The sequence below is a fragment of the Schistocerca cancellata genome, chromosome 6 (assembly GCF_023864275.1).
Source record: "Schistocerca cancellata isolate TAMUIC-IGC-003103 chromosome 6, iqSchCanc2.1, whole genome shotgun sequence".
NCBI lineage: Eukaryota > Metazoa > Arthropoda > Insecta > Orthoptera > Acrididae > Schistocerca > Schistocerca cancellata.
The window spans coordinates 115,194,615-115,207,822 of NC_064631.1; the positions used below are offsets into that span (position 1 = coordinate 115,194,615).

The 13,208-nt window shown below is 40.2% G+C and overlaps 1 protein-coding gene across 1 annotated transcript in view; it reads left to right on the top strand.

Annotated features, from left to right (window-relative positions):
• LOC126191427 (neuferricin) overlaps nt 1-12,852 on the top strand; it is a 53,514-nt gene extending 40,662 nt beyond the window's left edge. Inside the window, exon 4 of the mRNA XM_049932304.1 lies at nt 12,413-12,852. Within this exon, the coding sequence (XP_049788261.1) occupies nt 12,413-12,590 (178 nt within the window). The 3' untranslated portion in view covers nt 12,591-12,852. The remainder of the gene's footprint in view (nt 1-12,412) is intronic.
• The last annotated feature ends 356 nt before the right edge of the window (nt 12,853-13,208 follow it).

The following is a 13,208-nucleotide window of genomic DNA, read 5'->3' on the forward strand; positions in this document are numbered from 1 at the left end:
TGTGGTGGCTGCGCTGGTTATTGTATGACTTAACAGGTCACAAACCAGTAAGAGTTCACTAGCCGGAAATGGGCAACGTTTCCTCAGTTATGATCGAGCATATTTTTCAAGACTCAGTGTCTGAATTTAAAAGATTGACTATTGATACTGTTGCTGAATACAGTAAATCAGAAATACATGCAAAAAGTCCGCCTGCTTATCTGGGTGGTAACATGCTTGCCTCCCATGCAAGCGGGCCTGGGTTTGATGCCTTGCTGGGTTTGAGATTTACTCCGCTCGTGGGCTGGGTATTGTGTTGTCCTCAACATCATTTCATCCTCATCACCGGTGCCAAGCCCTCCAATGTGGCATCGAATGAAATAAGACTTGCACTTGACAGCCGAACTTCCCCGAATAGGGGCCTCCCGGCCAACGATGCCATACGCTCATTTCATTTTTTTTCATGCAATGGTTCGGTCCAGAACACATCGCGTCAACTGTCTTGTTTTTCCATTACCACTGCAACCTAGCAGTAGTTGTATCATAATTGCACAGTGAAGCTAAATGTTGTAAGTTGCGCTGGCAACACCAATCATGGGTTATGTCAGCTTTTTATCTCTCCCATCTCCCCTCTCCCCAATGGCCTAAAATATTCTCTTAATTCTGCCACCACTCGTGGTGCGAATCAATGTCAATAGGAAGATAATGGGATGAAGTCAAGTGAGATGTTGAGTAAGAACTTAGACTTGAGGTAAACTTTACTAGGAAGAAATGTAAAATCGGGGAATTTTTAGCATTGATGTTATGGGTATGAATTTATGGTGAAGAGTTGCAAAAAACACAAAAGTAAAACACAGGAAGAAACCATGTGAGTTTTTGTTAAGTGCAGTTGCAGCACTACGAAAGCAATTGTAGGTTTTAGTTTTCTTCATTATTAACTTGAAGATTTTCAGCATAGTAGCAAATAACTCTCTCTCTCTCTCTCTCTCTCTCTCTCTCTCTCTCTCTCTCTCTCTCCCCCTTCTCTATTAATAGAATGTGGTCCATCATATTTTCTTGCTGGGAATTGCCTCTCTGTCTCTTTTTTAGGGTGAAATAGTTAAAAAGTCTGCATTCACTTGATATTTTTCATTCACCCCTCTGGAATTTTCATTTGTTATCTACCTCTATTTCAGTGAATCAAGACTGCACTCCTTCCTAAAAATAAACGCACAAACATTCGTAAAAAAATAAAACAGAATAAAAAATAGTGCTAACACACAGTGTTTAACATTAGGGCCTGAACAGTGCTAACCCTTAAACAAATTCATTACAGGTTATTTTTATTGTTACAAGGTAAAATGAACCAGGGACTGTAACAACAGTACATGCATTCATTGGTATACAATACACTAAATTTATATATTGCTAACATTAAAGAACTCTCCAAAATGTAAACAAGTGCTATGTATATCTAAACCTTTTGAGGTTGGACTGGTGGCAATATAATGCTAAGCCACACTTACAATATTTTCAACATTAGATGAATTTCATGGTGTGTAAACAGGATCTGCATCACAATTACATCCATCTGTTTACTCAATTACAAGATTTCGATGTCACTGCCATGGTGACCCTGTGGCATGCCACAGTTTTCATCTAAAGAAAAGAACATTAATATAGTAAGGCAAAACAATGTATGTAGACAGCAAATGATTTCTAACTTTTCAAATGGAACCACTTGTCAGCTGGATGCAGTGCAGCTTATACCATGGCAGATGTACGATGAGACTGATTATTATTAATTTGAAGGTTATAACAATGAAAATAATCAATTTTTGACAATATAATGTAATTGGATAGATATCCAATTAAATTAATTTGAAGGTTAGCACTTTCTTCCACCAATCTTGCCAGTTATAAGAGGCTAGCTATCAAAATTCTTTGCTATTCAGGAGGCACTTGTGATTATGTTCCACTTATCCCTAAGCTGAAAGTATTTGTATGGAGTGTAGCCATGTATGGAAGTGAAACGTGGACGATAAATAGTTTAGACAAAAAGAGAATAGAAGCTTTCGAAATGTGGTGCTACAGAAGAATGCTGAAGGTTAGATGGGTAGATCACATAACTAATGAGGAGGTATTGAATAGGATTGGGGAGAAGAGAAATTTGTGGCACAACTTGACTAGAAGAAGGGATCGGTTGGTAGGACATATTCTGAGGCATCAAGGGATCACAAATTTAGCATTGGAGGGCAGTGTGGAGGATAAAAATCATAGAGGGAGACCAAGAGATGAATACACTAAACAGATTCAGAAGGATGTAGGTTGTGGTAGGTACTGGGAGATGAAGAAGCTTGCACAGCATAGAGTTGCATGGAGAGCTGCATCTGGACTGAAGACCACAACAACAACATCCCTAAGCTTAAGTGTGTGATGTTTGTTTTTACAGTGCCAAAAATATTCCCTCACTGTGGGAGATGCACTATTGTAACAGCATTCTCCTCCACTCTTGCTTGAACATTGTATCACTAGTCCCTATTTCAGACATTAATTGCACTACATATAATTTTTAAGTTATTTAAATATGTTTGGTAGAATGGTTCAGTTAGATCCATGCCTAGTTGTAACTCAGTAATTCAGTACTAACCATGCTTTCGGTCATTCATTGCCAATTTTTAATGTCTCTCCATCAAACCTATAACCACCTTTCCTTTAAGAAGAAGAAGATGATGATGAAGAAGAAGAAGAAGATAGTAATAATAATAAACATAAATATAGCCTACAAACGTCTCTACAAAATTTGCAACCCCCTAACATGAAAAGGAATCAGTGGTCAAGAAGGAAATGAGACAGGGTCATAGGCTATCCCCGTTGTTAATTATTCAGTCTGTCCATTGAGCAAGTAGTAAAGGCAACCAAGAAGAACTTTGAAGAAGGAATTAAAGTTCAATTAGAAGAAATAAAATCTTTGAAGAGACAGCAAAGGACTTGGATGAGCAGTTGATGGGAAGTGTCTTGAAAAGAGCTCATAGTATGAATATCAGCAAAAGTAAAACAATGGTAATGGAGTGTAGTAGAGTTAGATCAAGTGATACTGAAGGAATTTTACAAGGAAACAAGACATCAAAAGTTGTAGATGAGTTAAGCTGTTTGGACAATAACTGACGATTTTCGAAGTAGACGAAATACAAAATGGAGATTGATTATTGCACGAAAAGCATTCCTGCAAAATAGAGATTTGTTAGCATCTAATGAAAATTTAAGTATGTCTTTTCTGAAGCTATTTATGCAGAGTGTAGTCTTGCACTGAAGTGAAAGGTGGATGGTAAAGAATTCATAAAAGAAGAAAATAAAAGTGTCTGAAGAGTGATGTTAGTGAAGAATGCTGAAGATTGGATGGATATATTGAGTAACTCCTCCTCATGAACCATGGACCTTGCCGTTGGTGGGGAGGCTTGCGTGCCTCAGTGATACAGATGGCCGTACCGTAGGTGCAACCATAACGGAGGGGTATCTGTTGAGAGGCCAGACAAACATGTGGTTCCTGAAGAGGGGCAGCAGCCTTTTCAGTAGTTGCAGGGGCAACAGTCTGGATGATTGACTGATCTGGCCTTGTAACATTAACCAAAACGGCCTTGCTGTGCTGGTACTGCGAACGGCTGAAAGCAAGGGGAAACTACAGCCGTAATTTTTCCCGAGGACATGCAGCTCTACTGTATGATTAAATGATGATGGCGTCCTCTTGGGTAAAATATTCCGGAGGTAAAATAGTCCCCCATTCGGATCTCCAGGCGGGGACTACTCAAGAGGACGTCGTTATCAGGAGAAAGAAAACTGGCGTTCTACGGATCGGAGCGTGGAATGTCAGATCACTTAATCGGGCAGGTAGGTTAGAAAATTTAAAAAGGGAGATGGATAGGTTAAAGTTAGATATAGTGGGAATTAGTGAAGTTCGGTGGCAGGAGGAACAAGACTTTTGGTCAGGTGATTACAGGGTTATAAATACAAAATCAAATAGGGGTAATGCAGGAGTAGGTTTAATAATGAATAAAAAAAATAGGAATGCGGGTTAGCTACTACAAACAGCATAGTGAACGCATTATTGTGGCCAAGATAGACACAAAGCCCATGCCTACTACAGTAGTACAAGTTTATATGCCAACTAGCTCTGCAGATGATGAAGAAATAGATGAAATGTATGACGAGATAAAAGAAATTATTCAGGTAGTGAAGGGAGACGAAAATTTAATAGTCATGGGTGACTGGAATTCGTCAGTAGGAAAAGGGAGAGAAGGAAACATAGTAGGTGAATATGGATTGGGGGGAAGGAATGAAAGAGGAAGCCGCCTTGTAGAATTTTGCACAGAGCATAACTTAATCATAGCTAACACTTGGTTCAAGAATCATGAAAGGAGGCTGTATACATGGAAGAAGCCTGGAGATATTGACAGGTTTCAGATAGATTATATAATGGTAAGACAGAGATTTAGGAACCAGGTTTTAAATTGTAAGACATTTCCTGGGGCAGATGTAGATTCTGACCACAATCTATTGGTTATGAACTGCAGATTGAAACTGAAGAAACTGCAAAAAGGTGGGAATTTAAGGAGATGGGACCTGGATAAACTGAAAGAACCAGAGGTTGTAGAGAGTTTCAGGGAGAGCATTAGGGAACAATTGACAGGAATGGGAGAAAGAAATACAGTAGAAGAAGAATGGGTAGCTCTGAGGGATGAAGTGGTGAAGGCAGCAGACGAGCAAGTAGGTAAAAAGAAGCGGGCTAATAGAAATCCTTGGGTAACAGAAGAAATATTGAATTTAATTGATGAAAGGAGAAAATATAAAAATGCAGTAAATGAAGCAGGCAAAAAGGAATACAAACGTCTCAAAAATGAAATCGACAGGAAGTGCAAAATGGCTAAGCAGGGATGGCTAGAGGACAAATGTAAGGATGTAGAGGCTTGTCTCACTAGGGGTAAGATAGATACTGCCTACAGGAAAATTAAAGTAACCTTTGGAGAGAAGAGAACCACTTGTATGAACATCAAGAGCTCAGATGGAAACCCAGTTCTAAGCAAAGAAGGGAAAGCAGAAAGGTGGAAGGAGTATATAGAGGGTTTATACAAGGGCGATGTACTTGAGGACAATATTATGGAAATGGAAGAGAATGTAGGTGAAGATGAAATGGGAGATAAGATACTGCGTGAAGAGTTTGACACAGCACTGAAAGACCTGAGACGAAACAAGGCCCCGGGAGTAGACAACATTCCATTAGAACTACTGATGGCCTCGGGAGAGCCAGTCATGACAAAACTCTACCATCTGGTGAGCACGATGTATGAGACAGGCGAAATACCCTCAGACTTTAAGAAGAATATAATAATTCCAATCCCAAAGAAAGCAGGTGTTGACAGATGTGAAAGTTACCGAACTATCAGTTTAATAAGTCACAGCTGCAAAATACTAACGCGAATTCTTTACAGACGAATGGAAAAACTGGTAGAAGCCGACCTCGGGGAAGATCAGTTTGGATTCCGTAGAAATGTTGGAACAAGTGAGGCAATACTGACCTTACGACTTATCTTGGAAGAAAGATTAAGAAAAGGCAAACCTATGTTTCTAGCATTTGTAGACTTAGAGAAAGCTTTTGACAATGTTGACTGGAATACTCTCTTTCAAATTCTGAAGGTGGCAGGGGTAAAATACAGGGAGCGAAAGGCTATTTACAATTTGTACAGAAACCAGAGGGCAGTTATAAGAGTCGAGGGGCATGAAAGGGAAGCAGTGGTTGGGAAAGGAGTGAGACAGGGTTGTAGCCCCTCCCCGATGTTATTCAATCTGTATATACAGCAAGCAGTAAAGGAAACAAAAGAAAAATTCGGAGTAGGTATTAAAATTCATGGAGAAGAAGTAAAAACTTTAAGGTTCGCCGATGACATTGTAATTCTGTCAGAGACAGCAAAGGATTTGGAAGAGCAGTTGAACGGAATGGACAGTGTCTTGAAAGGAGGATATAAGATGAACATCAACAAAAGCAAAACGAGGATAATGGAATGTAGTCGAATTAAGTCAGGTGATGCTGAGGGAATTAGATTAGGAAATGAGACACTTAAAGTAGTAAAGGAGTTTTGCTATTTAGGGAGTAAAATAACCGATGATGGTCGAAGTAGAGAGGATATAAAATGTAGACTGGCAATGGCAAGGAAAGCGTTTCTCAAGAAGAGAAATTTGTTAACATCGAATATAGATTTAGGTGTCAGGAAGTCGTTTCTAAAAGTATTTGTATGGAGTGTAGCCATGTATGGAAGTGAGACATGGACGATAACTAGTTTGGACAAAAAGAGAATAGAAGCTTTCGAAATGTGGTGCTACAGAAGAATGCTGAAGATAAAGTGGGTAGATCACGTAACTAATGAGGAGGTATTGAATAGGATTGGGGAGAAGAGAAGTTTGTGGCACAACTTGACTAGAAGAAGGGATCGGTTGGTAGGACATGTTCTGAGGCATCGAGGGATCACAAATTTAGCACTGGAGGGCAGCGTGGAGGGTAAAAATCGTAGAGGGAGACCAAGAGATCAATACACTAAGCAGATTCAGAAGGATGTAGGTTGCAGTAGGTACTGGGAGATGAAGAAGCTTGCACAGGATAGAGTAGCATGGAGAGCTGCATCAAACCAGTCTCAGGACTGAAGACCACAACAACAACATTGAGTAACTAATGAGGAGGTGGTGAATTGAATTGAAGAAAAAAGGAATTTATGGCACAATTTGACTAAAGGAAGGGATCCATTATAGGACACATCCAGAGTCATGAAGGAAGAGTCAGCTTGGTAATAAAGGGAAGTGTAGGGAGTAAAAATTGTAGAGGTAGGCCAAGAGATGAATACAGTAAGCAGGTTCAAATGGGTATAGGTTGCAGTCATTTTTTGGAGATGAAGATGCCTGCACAGAATAGAGTAGTGTGGAGAGTTGCATCAAACCAGTTTTCGGACTGAAGACAACAACAAAAACATCTGCAGCGACTATCAGACAAGGTTATTCAAGGATTCACCTACAATCTACTGTAATTTACAAGTACATTACTACGCTCATGGAACAAGCTTCTGTTATGACTCTTCACAGAACACACATACTTATCCACAACCACTCCTGGGGCAAGTAAGATATTTAATTCTTTAGATATGAGGTGCACCTATTATTGATCTCTCACTATTAGGTTCATGCACACATAAAAAAAAGTTTTGCATCACCCCGGTTCCAAGAACTCCTGAAGATAGACGTTTACTGTGGATCTTGTATCAACAGACACAGTCCCTTTGACTGTTCAAAGATGTCACTAAACCCTCCCAAAGATGTAAACAACTATGCATGAGCAGCACCTCTTAGATGGAGGGTGTCCGACAGCTGACCAGTTCCAGCCATTCCACCAGGAAGGAGGTACATGACACGTACGGTCTCTAGTTCAACCATGCCTAGATGGTCAATACCATGGTTTGATCTCATCTGCATTGTTACTTTGTGCCAGGAAGGGCTCTCAACAAGTGAAGTGTCCAGGTGTCTCAGAGTGAACCAAAGCGGACCTGGAGGAAATACAGAGAGAGGAACTATCAATGACATGCCTAGCTAAGGCCACCCAAGGGCTACAACTGCAGTGGGTGGCCGCTACCTAGGGATTATGGCTCAGAAGAACCCTAACAGCAATGCAACCATGTTGAATAATGCTTTTCGTGCAGCCACAAGTGGTCGTGTTATGACTCAAACTGTGTACAGTAGGCTGCATGATGCGCAACTTCCCTTCTGAAGTCCATGGTGAGGTCCATCTTTGCAACCATGACACCATACAGCACAGTATAGATGGGCCCAACAATGTGCAGAATGGGCCGCTCAGGATTGGCATCATGTTCTCTTCACCGATGAGTGTCGCATATGCCTTCAACCAGACAATCATCAGAGACGTGTTTGGAGGCAACTCGGTCAAGTTGGATGCCTTAGACACACTGTCAAGTGAGTGCAGCAAGGTGGAGGTTCCCTGTTGTTTTTCTTACCAGTGTGAGTTTTTCGAGATGACACATGCACACTGTTTCCAGCACTTACTAAGACATCACTTCACTGGTATTTACTGGCTGCGTTTATGCTATCGCCAGCCTGCAACGTTAGTGTGACTGCCTCTTGACCACCTTTGAAATATTTTTTTGCAAATACTACAATACAGGGTGTACATTAAGTCCAGGAACACTTTCAATTATTTATGGCACAAGAACTAAATGTTGTGCAGATGTCATACATATTGCATTTTGAAGAGAAACTCTGAAAGCTTTTTTACAAACATTCGATATGCGAACCATGAGTGACCCGGCAGATGTCAATACGGTAATCGAATTCTTGCCATACCCTTTCCAGTATGGCATTGTCAACTGTGGCAGTCGCTTCCCGTATTCTCTCCCGGAGCTCTGCTACTTCACGTGGTTGAGGTGGTACATACACCAGATCTTTAATGTGTCCCCACAGAAAAAAGTTAGATGGAGTGAGATCTGGTGATCGGGGAGGCCATTTCATGAACTCCAACACACAGAAAGCTCGCTCTGCACCTGAACTTGCCATGTTTGCGACTAGCGCTGACTAGTGGCAAATTACCAAATTACGCTTGGCAGTATACATGGAGAAAAAAAAGTTTCATGGTTTCTGTTTAAAATGACACATATTTGATATCTGTAAAATGTTTGGTTCTAGTGCAATAAATAATGCACTCTGTACTGTCAAGCAGCAGCCATATTTAGTAAACTTTACCTGAAACGAGAAAATGTTACTCAAATATTACAGCCACTAAAATAACACATTAAAACATTTAATTTTATACTAACAAAATTATTTTGAATAGAGGCCGCCATTTTGAATTTGATTTTTAGGTGTTTCTCATGGGCCAATTTTGTCTGATTCTGAATGTGTTAAAAAGTAATAATTGTTAAGTTGAATACCAATTCAGTTGTTCGTAAAGCAATTTTGCCCAGGTCAAATCATAGTTTGACAAGGCTATTCAGCTACATCCTATTTTCTTCACAATACACATTTATTACCACGTGTGACAGAATGCTATGTAATTGTAAGGATTCACATTATCTATCACCACAACCAGCACACTTCTACATCTACATCTACATCTACATCCATACTCTGAAAGCCACCTGACGGTGTGTGGTGGAGGGTATCTTGAGTACCTCTATCGGTCCTCACTTCTATTCCAGTCTTGTATTGTTTGTGGAAAGAAAGATTGTCAGTATGCTTCTGTGTGGGCTCTAATCTCTTTGTTTTTATCCTCATGGTCTCTTCACGAGATATATGTAGGAGGGAGCAATATACTGCTTGACTCCTTGGTGAAGGTATGTTCTCAAAACTTCAACAAAAGCCCGTACAGAGCTACTGAGCGTCTCTCTTGCAGACTCTTCCACTAGAGTTTATCTATCATTGCTGTAACGCTTTCGCGATTACTAAATGATCCTGTAATGAAGCGCACTGCTCTCCGTTGGATCTTCTCTATCTCTTCTATCAACCCTATCTAGTACGGATCCCACATCGGAGAGCAGTACTCAAGCAGTGGGCGAACAAGTGTGCTGTAACCTACTTCCTTTGTTTTCGGATTGCATTTCCTTAGGATTCTTCCAATGACTCTCAGTCTGGCATCTGCTTTACCGATGATTAATTTTATATGGTCATTCCATTTTAAGTCATTCCTAATGCCTACTCCCAGATAATTTATGGAATTAGCTGCTTCCAGTTGATGACCTGCTATATTGTAGCTAAATGACAAAGAATCTTTCTTTCTATGTATTTGCAGTACATTACGCTTGTCTACATTGAGATACAATTGCCATTCCCTGCACCATGCGTCAATTAGTTGCAGATCCTCCTGCATTTCAGTACAATTTTCCATTGTTACAACCTCTCGATATACTACAGCATCATCCGCAAAAAGCCTCAGTGAACTCCAATGTTATCCACAAGGTCATTTATGTATATTGTGAATAGCAACAGTCCTATGACACTCCCCTGCGGCACACCTGAAATCACTCTTACTTTGGAAGATTTCTCTCCATTGAGAATGACATGCTTCATTCTGTTATCTAGGAACTCTTCAATCCAATCACATAATTGGTCTGGTAGTCTATATGCTATTACTTTGGTCATTAAATGACTGTGGGGAACTGTATCAAATGCCTTGCAGAAGTCAAGAAACATGGCATCTACCTGGGAACCCATGTCTATGGCCCTCTGAGTCTCGTGGACGAATAGTCTGAGTCATACGAACAGACACTTAAAAAATTCCATTTGGCTGAGTCCTGCCTGCTGGAGGAAGGTGTCCACAAGTTTGACGAAGTCTGCGTCTGCATAATTGTCTTGATGGATGAACCCTGTACTGTAGGACTGAACAGTAGATTGTAGGATCGTGTCTCAATACTGCACAGCCCTGAAATTTCCCTCAAGAGTACCCCATCGGTCTGATGATCCTGTAGGAGTATATGTCTGAGATGTGTATTGGTATCTAGCTGCTGCCACACTTTTCTACAACAGTCGTCAAGCATGTTGTTAGTCAAGAGAACTCAATGCCGTTGATACAGATTTCATTCCATTTTCTTCATGCACAGTTTTTCTGGGGCGTTAGTACTGTTGTTTGTAATGAATGCCCAGAGGCCACATTGATCATGGGAAGACAATTGCATTCTGTTGGGTTGACATAGCCCACCCAGCTGTCTCCAAAAGTCAATGGACATTTCTATTGCACACTTCTCGGTGTACCAAAGAGATACAAATTATAGATAGTAGTCATAAGCTGATGTTGACTGCAGGCTATCAATATGAGGCAGATGTTCCATGCTTTGTGTCTCCCGAATAGATAACTGAATGTTTTAATGGTGTTACTGTGGTGTATATCAACTCAGCACTCTACTGAACTGCACTGAGAATGCAGGTTACTTAGACCTCCATTACACAGTTGGTTGTATGTAGCAGTTTCATGTGGTCAAAAAGAGTGTTAAGAAATATGTTGCAAGTGGAAAGGACACAAATTATGCAAAACACAAGGATGGTGCAATATGTTTCGGGCCAGTTTAAAAGAGTTGTCTTTTGTGCCCTTGGCAACTGTGAAGCCCAGTGCTACTCAATGATAGCAACAGTAGCTCCACAGAACCACTCAAAAATATTAATGTGTGAGTGAAGTCCATTGAACTAAAAAATTGTGTTCATATTTATGAGCATAAAGGCTGAATATCAATTAGGTAATTACCTTAAATGCCTGGGAAATGTGAAAGTCATTTTCATAATTCCATGAAATTTATGCAGTGCCTCAGAAAGATCTTTGTCAGTTTAAGCTTAATTTTTCTTTATGCCAGAGCACCCCTACAGGAAACTTCGATTGTCATTGCTCAGAAATTCTTCATATTTTCTTTTTGACAAGATGTACTGTGAACTGACTGATGGAGTGTCCATGAGTGATGGAGTGTCCCTACCTGTTGAGACCAATATGTGTATGAAACACATCAAAGAAGCATCCCTGGAAACATACTGAGAAACATACTTTCACCTGTTACGTTGGTGACATGTTTCTTATATGGTCACATGGAAGACACAAGCTGAAAGATTTACTTTGGTACCTCAATTTAATATGTCTGAGATTGTCATCACACAAGTCGAACTGAATCAAGGTCTCTGCTTTCTTCATAGTCTAGTTAAAAGGGTAGCCAATGAAATGCTGGGTACAGTGTGAACTGGTAAAAGATGCACACCAACTTTTATTTGCATGGCGACATATATTGTCTGACACAGAGGAAGCGAGTGCTCAGAACAGTTCAACAGGAGTCACATCATTTCTGACAGTGTGTCTCACCAACCAACTAGAATACCTGGAGACTTCTTTTCCATAATAATATCTGCACAGAATGGCAAATTTGGAAAGTTCCAAACCCAACAATGACAATACATCTGGAGGAACCCAAGAAGACTGTAGCCATTAATTTGCTGGAAGTGCTGTGTAATGAATGAGCAGACTTTGTATGGTTTAATCGAAAGCAATACATTTCATGTGTTCCTGTGGGACTCCAAGTTTGCTATTTTTGTGTATCTTTTCCTTTGATTTGTCACCCTGTTTTATTTTGGAGGAGTGTGATAAAAGGAATGACTGAACTGACCGCAGATTAAGTGATACACTTTAGCTGGAATCTGTTCATGGCATCATGTACGTTTCTTTAATGCTTGTGATGTTCTGCCACATTCCATGTTATCCTTGAATGCCTTCTCCACCTTTATTCACATTTCCTACAGAGCACCAAGCCTTTGATTCCAAATACTGGAAAAGTTAAGGGTTATTTTACAGATCTTTTGGTTTCACCACATTTGTAATCATCTAAGTTTGTTCTAGGACAATTTGTAAAATGTTATGATATTGCCCTTTTTGTTCCAGTGGTGGCATTGAAAGGGACTGGGTTGGTTCGCCAAGACAGTTTTATGAACCTGGATCCTCGGCTTACAGATGTGCTTGCATAAATATGCAGGCGACAGAAACATTGCCAATGTTAGGCAATATTCGAGAATATGAGGACTGTGATCCACATGCTACTAGTTGTCATATAAAGAGTTGATGTATGTTACTTGTAATGAATAACATTCCAAGCATGTTTTTGTATAAACTATCCCTTTAGATGAACTTTCTTACGGAGTTGAGTGGCCAAATATTTTATTGTGATATTTACAACTATGCCCGTCAGTGGACTTGGAAAGCTGGGTCCTAGTACAATGCAGCTATAGATTGTTTTTGCCCGCGAAGAGCTATTTATTTTCCAAGTATGGTGGTGAAAGTGTTCAAAAATTGTGTATTATCTTTAGGAACAACAACAATAAGAAAATTAATTACTTTTACATTTTAAATTAAATTATTTTCTTAGCATCAGTTCAAAATGAATTGTCTTAAGAACTATTTGCTATGTGAACAGTTGGCTCTCCATTTTAAATCTGCAGGTCATTATACTAATGTATGAGCTCTGCAGGTACAGCCTGAGGCTTGTGTTACTACACATCGTCTTTACTGAATTTATAGTCTGATTTAAAGTAGTTGTCACTTGACAGGCAACAGGCTACAGGGCTCCCGCCACCAATCAACCAATGCCAGCCAGCGCTGTCGGCTGCCACTGCGTTGCCACTTCGTTCTGCTGAGCTGACTAAGGCATTGTGCCAGCCAGTCCTCAGCGAGCTGTTGTAGA